The sequence below is a fragment of the Myxocyprinus asiaticus genome, chromosome 23, assembly GCF_019703515.2.
Source record: "Myxocyprinus asiaticus isolate MX2 ecotype Aquarium Trade chromosome 23, UBuf_Myxa_2, whole genome shotgun sequence".
Classification (NCBI taxonomy): Eukaryota; Metazoa; Chordata; class Actinopteri; order Cypriniformes; family Catostomidae; genus Myxocyprinus; species Myxocyprinus asiaticus.
Genome location: NC_059366.1, coordinates 25,869,009 through 25,883,162, shown reverse-complemented (window position 1 = coordinate 25,883,162; position 14,154 = coordinate 25,869,009). Strand labels below are relative to the sequence as shown.

At 37.0% G+C, this 14,154-nt stretch overlaps 1 protein-coding gene across 1 annotated transcript; it reads right to left on the bottom strand.

Moving 5' to 3' along the window:
- Positions 1 to 610: 610 nt before the first annotated feature.
- LOC127414219 (SEC23-interacting protein-like) lies at positions 611 to 13,595 on the bottom strand. The gene is made up of 18 exons (XM_051652085.1): positions 13,296 to 13,595; positions 12,163 to 12,671; positions 9,981 to 10,188; positions 9,480 to 9,673; positions 9,211 to 9,300; positions 8,997 to 9,117; positions 8,402 to 8,491; positions 5,561 to 5,702; positions 5,203 to 5,411; positions 4,855 to 4,952; positions 2,883 to 3,050; positions 2,688 to 2,783; positions 2,415 to 2,588; positions 2,105 to 2,260; positions 1,848 to 1,950; positions 1,465 to 1,650; positions 1,181 to 1,343; positions 611 to 1,087 (listed from the first exon to the last, which is right to left on the bottom strand). The coding sequence occupies exons 1-18, from the start codon at positions 13,426 to 13,428 to the stop codon at positions 1,006 to 1,008; spliced, it is 2,922 nt and encodes a 973-aa protein (XP_051508045.1). The 5' UTR covers positions 13,429 to 13,595; the 3' UTR covers positions 611 to 1,005.
- Positions 13,596 to 14,154: the final 559 nt, after the last annotated feature.

Genomic DNA, 14,154 nt, shown 5'->3' with positions numbered 1-14,154 from the left:
AGCTATAACATATGTGGTCTTATATTTAAATCAGTAACAACTTCCACAAGGACTCACTCTGGATGATAAATGTGTAATTTCATCAGAGCTGTGTAGCAGTGGACTGTGCAGATGTTTAAGAACTGTTCGCGCAAGGGAAACCAGATTAGAGTCTGACCTGAGAGTATTGTCCTGATCCCACAATCCCTCTCTCAACCCCACTTTCTTTTCTACACTGTACTGGCCTATAAATAAAGGCAAAGAAAAAGAGAAATTTCAAAGTTCTGGTGACTGACAGAGATGAAAATAGCATGAACGACACATGAATATGTGGGCCTGCTATCTGATCCCCAGCAACAGTTGCCAGTTCTATTTACCACTGTGTACCACTGGAACTTATTGCAAATGCTTTGTGTATTTGTTTGATCCTGGGATGGTTTGACCCAAAAGATACAATTTTTACTATGGCCATGAGCACCTACAGTTGCTGTTCTTAGCAATTTTGAGTAAAATCTAAGTGCCGCTAAAAGTAAATTCTCATTATACAAGTGCTTGTTATGCATGAGAACATTAGAGCACTGTTATACCTGTAACCATCTTCTAACAAGACAGACCAGAGCAACACAACGGCTATTAAATAGATCAGTTTATTATGACTTGTTGGTTATTGCTTTTATACAGCATAGTAATATATCATCTTCCTTAACTCTAAATACAAGTTTCTGTTGATATCGTAATTCACATTTGCACTCAAACTTTTGTAGCTCTATAATTTAAGCTATAAAAATGTCATTTCAAACTGTTGTGGTGGTATTGAAATCCACTGTTTAATTTCTTAATTTAAGACATGGAATAATACAAGTGTATTCATTTTTATACAACAAACTGCAAGAATAGAAAAAAGAAAAACAGAAAAGCAAAGAACAAAACTTTTTTCAGCAAGAGAGTTGAAAACCGTTTAAAATATTGATTTAACTTCAATGAAATATGGTTTTTGATGCCTATGAGTTTTAGTCATCTATTATATCAATGCACTGGCTGATCTGGGCATATGTTCATGGTCTTATAAATTTCTTTGAGAATGAGTAGAACTGTGTCCTCAGATTCCCTGATGAAAAAGACAAAAGAATCTGCTTTTAAAAAATAATCAAACAACACAGTGTCATTCTTATGGAAGGCAATGATTCTTTACATCACATACCAGTAACACAGATGACTCTGGAGTGCAAACAGGTATTCATTGAAGCTCTCGATAGGTTTCTCTTGCAGGACGTAGTCAATGCGGTTTCCTCCATTCAGCAGGCCTACTTTAACTTGAGTCTCCTCCTTCTGAGGTTCAGCAATCTCAACCATCTTACTCACCTCTACAAACAAAACATTGCGATTTAGATGTGATTCAGTATCAGAAGTATGCACAGTGAGCTAATGAAATGAAAAGACCAAATGCATTGTGGTTGTTCAATGGCAGTTCCTTCAATGTCTCACCTTCTCCTTCCTCCTTTTCCACCTCTGCCTTGATCTGACTGGCTACCATGGCGAGCTGTTCGTGCAGTTGAGTGGAAGAGGTGTGAGCACGAGCAAAGTCATTCAGAGTCTGCCAAGCACTCTTCAGAGAGCTGATAAAGCCTTGCTTTATGTCAGAACCCATCCTGGACAAACTCTCCTTCAGTTCTGAACACAACATATGAAACAACAATATCACACTCAGGAAACTGGGAAAAGTCATGTCTTCTTTTTACAACTACAATAAATGCTTTTGTATCATATTTTTAAATTACTACTAATTGCATCTATCAACAACAATGAACTAAGTTCTGTTTCATTCTGGTTCAGGATGGTTTTCGAAATAACATGTGCGTAAGACATACCGAGATGAAGTCTTTTCCTTCCTTTATGGTGAGGGATCAAAATAGGGTCCAGTTCGATGTCTGGTAAGATCATGGGCTCGATTCTGTATGCCACTGGATCCAGCTGAGAGCACGATCGAAGAGAAACATCTTAATTTGTGGCAATTTTTATGTATTAGAAACATACAGATAACCATAAGAAGATTATAAAGTTAAGATTATGGCACTGTTACTCATTATCCATTAACCTTTTGCACTTTAGTAGCTTTACTACTTACTGGATGATAGATATTAAAGAATCCTTTGCAGGTGGGAAGCTGGTAAGACTCTTCAATTTTCTCCACTCCACGTACAGTCAGAAACATTCCAATGGGAGATCCAAGAGCAAAGAAATTCACCGGCTCAAAGTCCAGAGCATGATACACCACTGACACCTAGAGGAGAACATCATGGTCAAAAATCTCAGAGCACATGTACTATATCATCAAGTTCTGACAAAATTAAGACACTACAACCAACAGTTGGTACCTCTTGCCAATATATTCTCATCCACAGACTAATTTGGGATGGTGTGTGTATCAGCTTTACCTGTCCTGTGCCTATTTCAAAATAGTTGTAATCCACATGGATTGAGGACATGGTCCTTCCCACTGGGAGTTTGCTGCTGGAAGGATCTAGTATGGGCTCTGTTTGAAGGGGAGGTGGGGTCTCTTTTTGTTCCTCTTTTGCTACAGTCTTCTCTGTCACAGCCTGTCTTGCTGCCTGCCAGGTAACAAATGTGTTTTAAAGTCTTAAAGCACACTGCAGGAATGATAAAGGTTTTCGACACCTGATGCAATATGAAGCAAAGTGAATATTTACCTGTTTTGCTGACTTCTCTTTTACAAACTTGGCAAGTTTTTTACGTGGGCCCAGAGGAATACCCATTTCCTTCAGATCATCGATTGTGCACATAAGCTGCAAAGAGAGATGGAGAAACGACAGCGATGAGTTGCTTTTCATTATAAATTTAATATAAAAAGGTTTACATAAAAACATAATAATAAAAACACTCACCAGAGACTCCACGTCAATCTTTTCATTTTCAAAGGTGCTCAGGTATTCAGACAACCCCAACATCTCAAGAACAGATGACAGGTCACCAATCTCCTCTTCTTCCTCTTTTGACTCCTCCTCAACAGCCGCTATGGTAGGAACTTCATTGACCTGGATGACTGGATTTATCTACAACAATTAAATGCACACAGACAAACTTAATATGTAATCTCAGGTAATCCAACAGAACAGAGTAAATAAAATTTTTATCACAGTGACTATTTGCACTAGGTGTAAACAGCACTTGCCACACAGCACGCAACACAAACAGTCTGGTGGAAACACAGAAATCAAAGACAAACTGCATCCACATGTGTCGCTTCAATGGCATAGTGTGTAAAGATGCTGTGAATGGGTTTTTCTCATATGGAAGATCCGGGTTCAATTCCCCATTTTGCCCCAGTTTTTCCCATCATGTTCCTGTCTCTCTTAATATTTCCTTTAATACTAATACTATGGGTAGAATAAAAATAATAATATAAAGGTTGATTTCCTCACAGTGATTTGGTCACTGTGAAGGTCTGAGAGTTTTAAAAAGGTTTGATCTTGATACATTTAAAGGGATAGTTCACCCAAAAATGGAAATTCTCTCATTATTTACTCACCCTCATGATATCCCAGGTGTGTATACTTTCTTTCTTCACCAGAACACATTTGAAGAAAAACAGAAAAATTTCTTGGCTCAGCAGGTGCTTAAAGTGCAAGTGGATGGTGGTTTCTCTTTTGAAGCTCCAAAAAAGACACATAAACAGCATAAACATCATCGATACGACTCCAGCAGTTAAATTAATGTCTTCTAAAGCGATACGATCACTATTAGTGTGAAAAAAGATAAATATTTAAGTACTTTTTAACTCTAAATCATCACTTCGGGTATGCTTCACAAGAGGGTGGAGTCCAAGTGGTCTCTCATGTCACATATTCGCGTTGCCATGATACAGACGTAATCTCACGTTCTCCTCTCAGTTGAGATATCCAGTATAAGCACACAAACGCACCATTGTGAGTAAAGAAACTGATAAATACAGATCTAAACCAAAACCAACCAAGCTAATGTACAGTGTTCCTCCTCACTTGTAAACAGTGCTGCTCTTCTGGGTGTGAAGCACGTGCTTCAGTTCTAGCGTGTCACAAATGCCAATGCGATCACATCACACGTGCGTACCGCTCCTGACCGGAAACATGATTTAGAGTTTAAAAACAAATTACTTAAATATTTATCCTTTTTGCACCAAAAGCGATTGTATCGCATTAAAAGACATTCATTTAACCGCTGAAGTCGTATCGATGACGTTTATGCTGACTGTCTGTGATTTTTGGAGCTTCAAAAGAGAAATCTCCATCCACTTGTATTTTAAGGACCTACTGAGGTAAGATATTTTTCTATTTTTCTTCAAATGGTGAAGAAATCATACACACCTGGGATATCATGAGGGAGAGTAAATAATGAGAGAATTTATTTTTGGGTGGACTATCCCTTTAAACATGGTTTTACTACATTAATATTATAGTAACCACGTTTTTTGGCAGAAGCCAAAGTTTTATTGCAATTAACCATGGTGTTACTTCAGTAACCATGTTTTATTTTGTGGTTACTATGATTTTGCTACAAAATACCATGGTGATATTGTGGTTACTGTAGTAAAACCATGGCTAGGATTAGTTTAGGGTGTCTGTGGGACTCTAAATAAACACAATAAACATGCTGCAGTGATGCCCCTGTACTGTCTGTTAGTATTTAATCATTTTTGCAAATATTATCTGCCACTATTTGCACCGGGGTTCAAATAGCATCTAACACTAATTGCACTTTGTGCAAAGATGATGCTTTTGGTTGCCATTTAAACTTAAAATAGCTTCTGCCAATTTTTATTTACTAGTTTAATTAATGCATCGCATTTTTAGGTCATTTTAATCCCAAATGTACTGATACCTGTTTCACATTAGGCTGCGCATTGCCATTGATTACTGGACCTGATAAAGGTGACCCGATCTTCTGATTGGACAGCAGATCAAACAGTATCAATGAGCCTGTGAATTAAGACAACTATAGATTAAAACAGAAAGCAGTACAATAAAATATGTGGCATTATTTTACTGGATGTGTGTTTAGTTAACATATAAAAACGTGTTTTTTAATGAAGCTCTTCAACAACAATACTGAATTTAATAAATATACCATTATAGAAGACTAACAAAACATCAGTTTGTTTCAAATGGAAATTATAAGATAGTTTAACCATGTATCAGAGTTTAAGCACATATAAGGAGGGATTCTTACCCAAGCTGTGTCCAGCCACAGACACTCTCCCTTTGAAGTCTGGGTTTCTCTGCATGAACAGTGCATGCAAACGGTTGATCTCAAAAGCCACTGTGTCCATAATGGTCTGGCAGTATGTAGGACTGTTGTAGAAAAGCACATCTAAGAGGGTTTCATTAGTGAAGTGACGCAGACGACCTGTGCTGGGCAGGGTAATCTTCTTTATCCGCCTGAAAGATTATAAACAACCTTTTTAATGTAAAACCATATCAGAAAAAAACATTTTCACTTACAAACAAAATTACTTTTGGCATAATTTACAGCATCCAAGGTAAAACTGCACATCTCTCCTGAATGTGGCTGAATGTTATGTCTGTACCTGTCAACCCCTGTAGCATCACCATGCAGAGCAGTGTGCCAGTGAACAGGGAGAAATTCCACCCGGCTAATAACTTGTTCATCCTGGGCTCTCTTAAAATGACTCTGCAGCAACTTCAAGGACACAATGCGGAAGTCATCCACTGTAAACAAAAACTATTTGTTTGAAGTTTGAAGTGAAGCAAGGATCAAGGACTGTCCAAAAAAGGATTTGTTTTTACAATTACTGTATATTGGCTCCATAAGCATTAAATTAATCTTGTATTAAATTAATCTGCCGAAGGCCAAAATTCTGACTTCAAATTATGCAGTTATAGAATAGTTTTGAGTAGGACAAACAAAACCTTAAAAAACTACTGTATATAGTATACTCCATGAACATTGTATGTTTATATTTAAGAAACTTAGCTTTACATATGAACAAACTAAAGGACAAACACAATGCATTCAGTTGTCAAGCTGTAAATTAATGTTAAGGTTAAAGGAATAGTTCACCCAAAAATGAAAATTCTCATCATTTACTCACCCTTATGCCATCCCAGATGTGAATGACTTACTTTCTTCTGCTGAACACATACAAAGATTTTTAGAATAACAATTCTCAGCTCTGTTGGTCCATTCAATGCAAGTGAATGGTGGCCAGAACTTTGAAGCTCCAAAAAGCACATAAAGGCAGCATAAAATATATCATATAATCCCTATGACTCCAGTGGTTAAATCTAGGGCTGTCACGATAACTCGATTTAATCAGATTACTCAATTCCAAAAATTCCTTGATCACAAAACTACCGAATCAACGAATCGAAAATAAGGTGGAAGTGACACAGTCCATGGACGAGGGTGCAACACAACGACAAGAGGTGTCAGCAGTGTGACAGCGCTTCACTTTAGATTTGAAAAACAATGCAGGGCCTCAAAAAACATCACTTCAGCAACGCAACAGCACTTCAAAAGATGACATCCAGTTTTCACAAACCCGCCAGGACACACACCCGCTAAGCTCATCTGCATGCGACTGCGGTGCTGCGTGTCCAGATGCGCGAAAAAGTTGAGCCCTTCTTGGGACACGCTGAACTCAGCAAAAAACACATTGGAATACACTCTAAACCTATTTATCTACATTGTTGTTTTACAATATAGGCTTTTATGAAGCAACATAAAATAATATCACGAAAAAGATGTCCGTCAGACTTGATTAGTTACACAAGCAGTTACGGATGCACAAACACTTTCTATTCAATAAATCTGACTGAATCCAGATGATAAAAGAAGGTTATTTTCAGCAAATTATCGTTTTATTTCTGTTCTGTGTAAATGAATTACCATTTGAATGAAATTAAACCTTTTACTCATGCAGATAAGATTTTGTGACGATTGTTTAAAAAATAGATTGCAATGCCCCACTTCCGATAAATATTTGATAGTTTATGGTCATTATTACAGGTAAAACTCAATGTGGGAATCCAGAGAACTTTACTTACTGAATAAAACCGCAGGTTCTTTCTGTATGCTGTCAGTCAAAACTCAGCATGAGTCTGCTGTTAAAGCCACAGCTGCGCGTCTCGTGCCCCACAGAGGCAATATAAAACTTTGTCTTACCTGGCAGAGAAAAAATCTCCACATGTGAAATTACATTTTTACTCAGTAAGAAACAAAGTCCAGATGCTTAAGGGCATTTTACACGGTAAGTGGCAAGCGACAAGCTTTTGTGATCTGCATGTAGCACATGCACAACTACTGTATGCCCACAACTGCTGCAGCTCAATGCGAGAGGGAAAAATGTAGGCTATCTCATGCGAATACTGTGAATATTGTATTCCATTTACATGCAAGTTATAGTTAAAAAAAAATTAAAAATAAATAAAATGGCTTTATATCTCTATAAAATAGATTAACCACATATATATAACTTATCCTAAATAAACAAGATTGGTGGGCACTGGGCAGACATTGTTTCTGAAAAGGTACAATATTTAATTTCCATGGCCTGTTTTCCCATATTTGAGATCTAAACTAAAATGGGTAGATCATGTTGAACTTGTTAAAGAAAAAAAGTTGGGCACACCTGGAGAAGCCAATCTCTCGCAACTTGAATATACACTTTTTATATAATAGATCAACTTTAGGTGTCTGTTGGCTTTAGATATTGTTCGCACAATTGTTTTGTTGTTGTTATTCAATTGTAAAATACATCAAAACTTAGGCTAATTAATGCATTTTAGCCAAACGTGACTTCACCTCCACAACTTTATGGAATCTAAGTTATTAAATAATTTTTCCGATTACTCGATTAATCGTCAGAAAAATGGTTAGATTATTCGATTGCCAAATAATCGATAGTGACAGCCCTAGTTAAATCCATGTCTTCAGAAGCTATATTATAGGTGTGGGTGAAACACAGATCAATATTTAAGTCCTTTTTTACTATAAATTCTCCTCTCTGCCCAGTAGATGGCGATCTGCATGAAGAATGCAAAATGCCAAAAACAAAAGAAGAAGAATGTGGAAGTGAAAGTGGACATTTATAGTAAAACAGGACTTAAATATTGATCCGTTTCTGACCCACACCTATCATATCGCTTCTGAAGACATGGATTTAACCACTGGAGTCAAAATGATTACTTTTATGCTGCATTTAAGTGCTTTTTGGGCTTCAAAGTTCTGTCCACCATTCACTTGCATTGAATGGATCAACAGAGCTGAAATGTTCTTCTACAAATCTTTGTTTCATTTCAGCAGATGAAAGAAAGTCATACACATCTGGGATATGAGTAAATAATGACAGAATTTTCACTTTTGGGTGAACTATTCCTTTAAATTTGAACTGGCCTGTGTAACATACCACACTCCACAATGCTCCTAAATCTCAGGTCACAGACGGGGCCAATGCCATGCACCATAAACACCAGATGGTCCACCTGTGCCATCTCACCTAGAGAAGAGAGGGCAATATTCTTCACTGATACAGCCACACTACACACTCATCTTTAAGAAATACTTAATATTATACATTACTGAGACAAATGTAGTTTAGAGCTGTTTGATAAATAATTGTATTTCTACATTTTGAAACCATTCTTAAATTTAGGGGAATTTTAGTGGGAGAAATCACAGCAACAGTTTATACAAATAATTTGTTAGTGTCTGCCTAAGGGTTCGTTCACACAGGACACACTCTTACATTTAAAAAAACTAGATGGAAGCACTGGAATGGAACAGAACAGGTGTCTAAAGATACATTTTTAAAGGTTGAACTGTTTCTAACATGCCGTTTTATAAACGCAGTGCTCTCATAGTAACCGATGCTTTAAAAAAGTATATTGCAATGGTAAAAGATATCCTTCTAGAGCATGTTTACATAGAAAAACTGTGCAGATGGATGCAGGAACAGCCCCTAAGATAAGACATTAAAACTCTAGGTCACAGGGTTTAGTCACCATCAGGAACTTCATCATGATCATCATCCACACCCCTCTTAACTACTCTTGGTCGAGTCTGACCGTCCTGTGTCGTGCCCCACTCATCAGGCATAGCAGATGGCTGAAACTGCACAATCACCTGAAGAGAAACCAATCAGGTTTATGCAACAATAGCAAAGTGTGTACCTTCCACATGCAGTATCACTCTGTGTAGTGCATGACGAAGTTGTACCTTTGGATTGTGCATTACAATGGTTTCCCCAGATGGAAATTCCAGTCTGCGGTGCCACTGATTATTAGTAACAGCTTTCTTATATTCTGCCTGTTTTGATCAGAAAAACAAATCTATTAAATATGCAACAGAGTTCACAAAATATGTTCAAAATGTGCGATTAATGCATAACTTGCTTGTAATGATGACACGACATACAGTTTAGTAGTTAATATGCCATCCTCATTTTTGGGATACTTAGAAAAATGGCCAAGTAGGGCATTACAAACCTCCAGCTTGTCACTGAAGTCCTCAGAGTAGGGGATAAAGCGGCTGTCTGTGTCTCCTTTGTAGAACCAGGTACAGCGACGGACCTCGGTGGGCTCTTCCTCCCAGTACACAGCGGTCCGTGCACGATCATACAGTTGAACATCATAGCGCCCTCCATCCGTACACACAATCACATTCTCTGGATCTGGCTGAACTGGAGACAATTTCCGCAATAAATATCAGCCAAAGTGAATATGTTGTGAAATAGACTAACAGTGGCCACATTCCTTTACATAACAGTTCTTTGCATGCATACATGCAAAACAATTAATTGCACTTTCTCTCAAATAAATTAAGTTACAGTCACACAAGTAGTTCCATTTGGAAGAACATTACTACACTTACTTACCCTTAAACTTTCCTCATAAACTGCAGGTTTCATACATCAACAACTAGACAACTAAGAGCAAAATATTGGCTGCCAGTGTTACAAGGTTTCATGAAAACACTTCCAGCCTCACCCGAGTTGAAAGTCTCTTCCAGATGCATGGAATCCAGAACACTAAAGGGAAGCCAGACCATCTTTGACTCCACTTGTTTGCAGTAGAACCAGTGAGGCTGAATGGCTTCATAAACATTATATGTGTATGGCATCATAGAGTTGGCAGGGACCAATGGCCCAGCCATGCTGGTTGCTGGAGGGGGTGGTGGAACCTGTGTTGGTGGAGGCTGCAATATAGCATAGCAGTAAAAAGACAAAGTAAAATCTCTTTTAGAACTCTTATAAAATACATGAGTTCTCTTAAAGGAATAGATAACCCCAAAATAAATGCAAATCAAATCATTAATATACTCTGTAATTCAAATATGGTGGCTACTTCGATAACATCAAACCTCATTGATTCTCATCGCGTCTCGCTACCAAATATAATGACATCATATCGCAAGAACCAATGAGGTTTGACGTTATTGACGTAGATGTTATATTTAATTCACTGAATTTATGAATGATTTGATTTGAGAGTAAATAACAACTTAAATTTCGTTTTGTTCATCAAAAAAGTGATCATATGGCTTCAAAAGACTTGGGATATAGTGCACAAGTTATAAAAATGACATTACAGTGGTTTTATAGTGTGTTTTTTGTGCTTTTTTTGAGCTTGACACACCAGAGTCAATATTGTTTAGCATTATTTAGCAAAACAAAAGTCTTAAAATTCACCTTTGGTGTTCCACGGAAGAAAGAAAGTCATATGGGTTTAGAGTGATCGGCATTAGGGTGACTAAATAATGCCAGAATTTTCATTACTGGGCATCCTATTCCTTTAAACATACAGTACTGTAAAACAACACACTTAATTGATTTTGGCTCAATTAAACACAATTAATTGATTTTACATGTAGTATCACAAATATAACTAACAAAGAACTAGATCCTGAATCAAGAGAAGAATTTTCCTTTGGAGATTATCTTTAAATTGTTATCAAAAAATGTTTTTCCTACTTATGAATGCACACTTTTATAACTGGTAGACTCTTTAGAAACTAATAATTACAGCAGATCATATTTCAGATATGTACTGTATATAACTCTTGTACGTAACTATGTGTAATTGTCGCAAAAACAGTCCATGAGTCACCATTTCTTTCAAGATTCTCAACATTTTTATAACCTTTTTGCCTTCACTAGTCCATTTTAAAGGAATTTTCCGGGTTCAATACAAGTTAAGCTCAATCGAAAGCGTTTGTGGCATAATGTTGATTACCACAAAAGTTAATTTTGACTCGTCCTCCTTTTCTTTAAAAAAGGCTAAACTCTGGGTTACTGTGTGGCACTTACAATGGAAGTGAATGGGGCCAATTTTTGAACATTATAATACTCACTGTTTCAAAAGTTTAGCCACATGATATAAACAATATCTGTATAAACATGATTTTAGAGTGATAAAATCACTTACTAACCTTTTTCTGTGCAAAATTATAGCCACTTTTGAAACTTCGTTGCCATAATGATGTAATATCAACAAACCCTAAAACCCTAAAATGACAATTTAAACAACTTTATAGCTCAAATAGCACACAAGTTTTAACAGAATTAATGTAAGTGCTTTTATAAAATTATAAGCTTCACATTTCTGTCTTTAAACCCTCCAGAAATTGGCCCCATTCACTTCCATTGTAAGTGCCTCACTGTAACATTGATTTTTGCTTTTGATTTTTATAAAGAAAAGGAGGGACAAGTTGAAATAAATTTTTGTGTTAATCAACATTATGTCACATATGCTGTCGACTGAGCTTAACTTGTATTGAACCCGGAATATTCCTTTAAATGATCCTGTGATGTGACAAATGATTTTTTATAAATGCATCCTGTACTAAAAAAAAATAAAAAAAATAAATGTTGCATTCTAATCTCTGTCTTGGCTAAAACTTTACTAATACAATTTAAGTCTCCTTAAGATAAATCGCTTATGTTGTATGCTCCCTCTTTTTGTAAATCACTTTGGATAAAAATGACTGCTAAATTAATACATGTAAATGTAAATGCATGCAATATTCTATGTAGTCTCTCAGTTAATATAACTGTCTGCATAATAATTCTTAAAAAAAAATGTTTAAATAGTATAGCATGTCACATCACAAGGCAAGTCAGTTACCCTTATAAAAAACTACAAGACAAAAATGACAATTAAGATGACCAACCTTCATGAATGCCGTAGGTGGGGTCTGGAATAAAGGAGCAGGTGTAGCCTGAGAATAGGGGTTAAGATGCTGGGACATCTGGCTCGGTGGCTGTTGCTGTAATTCAGGAGCCATGAGGTATGGATTCGCTTTGCTACTGGCAGCTGTGTGACGGTATGGATTATATGACTGCTGGGAGCTCTGAGGTGGTGGAGGAGTCGGGGCATTAGGAGGGGGAGTATAGGTACCCATAGGGCTTTGATTAACAACACTGCCATACTGCTGAACTGGGTTCATGTGAGATATTGGTGGATTTAGAGGCAGACTGGCAGCAACTGACGCAGGCGATGGCCCTGTTGTTGATGGAACGACAGTGGGTGCTGCAGGCGGGCATGGCTGCTGTCCTATAGAGGCAAACGGGTCACTGCTGCTGGTGGTACTTGAGAAATAACTGAACGTGGAGGGTTGGGGAACTGTTGATGATGTCTGTCCAAGAAAACTGTCTTCTTCTCCAACTTCACTGACATCGTCTTTTCAGAGGACGACAAAGAAATGTACAGAATATTAGTCTAAGTCAGAATGCATTTTTAAACAAATAATGACAAAAAAGTTCTATTAAATGGCATAAAGACAAAATGTTTACAGTGGAACCAAAAATTCTGTCATAATCTACTCACCCTCATGTTGATCCAAACCCGTATACCTTTTCTGTGGAACCCAAAAGGAGATGTTAGCTAGAATGACAGCCTCAGTCACAGTTCACTTTCATTGTATGGAAAAAAAGATGAAATGAAAAAGAATGGTGACTGAGGCTAACATTCTTCTAAACATCCTCTTATGTGCTCCACAGAATAAATCAAGATATATGGATCTGGATCCTCAGTCAAAATGTAAAAAAGCTGGACTTGTCAACCAGATATAATACTAACACCCTCATAGTAAAACAAACATAAACATCATCAGCTGCTATGAACTAATTAACCAAACAAATTCAACACTGTAACAACAGGGCATTTCCAACTGATTTCAGAGAAGATTTAACAAATATATAATAAGTGTTACCTAGTCATCGCAAAGAGCTGAGAACAGAGATAAGCTAACATCACTAGCCACTAATGCAGCTCATTTTTTCACCTCATACTTTCTAAACTCACCTCCAGATAAAACCGCAGGGCCAGTGGCCTGACTGACAGGAATGAAGGGCAGACTGAAGTTGAACTCCGGGGCAGCTGAAAACAGCAGGTTTGCGCTGCTACTAGGGATGTTATTGGCTTTCTTATCAGCCATTTTCAACCAAATATTACACGTAGCTTGTCCTCCAGTCCGAGGAGGCTGAGCTCTTTTCCCCCGCTTCCTGGTTCGTCACTGTACAGATAACGAGATCCTGTGAATTTTCACAGACTTTTACTTTTCTGATGGTCTGAATTGTTTGTATAGGAATCTTACCTAGTGACTAATAGATGATATACAGATTCATGAAAAGTGCGTCTCCAAAATGTTGACGTACCAAGACAAAAGTAATCTATCGACGAAAAATCACTAATCACAACTTTGATAGTTTCGCTTCTTTCGTTCTTTTCTGGCAAAGGGCTTCCAGAACGTTATTAAATATTTAAAAGTTAAAGAGTCTAGTTGAATGATTAAATCAATATATAAATAAATAAGTTATGATTGTTATAAATTAAAACAGTGGCTGAAATACGGCAACAAGTGCATAAATAATCATAAGAACATAAATAAAGCTACAAATTCAAACAACAAAAATAAATAAAATACAATTACAAATTAAAAAAACACAAATAAATAAATGCGCAGTAATGTGGTGACCGTTTTATAAAATCAATAAGGCATGAGAGGCCGTGCTATATTGTGAAAATAATTAATTAATAAGAGTGCCTGCAACCCCTTCAGCCATGACTATTCAAAATATGGTACAGCCTCGAGTGTCTTATTGCTTTTATAAAACAGTCCCCACAAAATAAAAATATTAAGTACACAACTGTTCATTAAAAT

Coding starts and splice junctions, on each gene's coding strand:
- LOC127414219 (XM_051652085.1), bottom strand. CDS start 13,428: ATGGCTGATAAGAAAGCCAATAACATCCCTAGTAGCAGCGCAAACCTG. Junction 12,672..13,295: donor CCCTGCGGTTTTATCTGGAG/GTGAGTTTAGAA, acceptor TCCTCTGAAAAG/ACGATGTCAGTGAAGTTGGA. Junction 1,651..1,847: donor AAGGAAAAGACTTCATCTCG/GTATGTCTTACG, acceptor TGTTGTGTTCAG/AACTGAAGGAGAGTTTGTCC.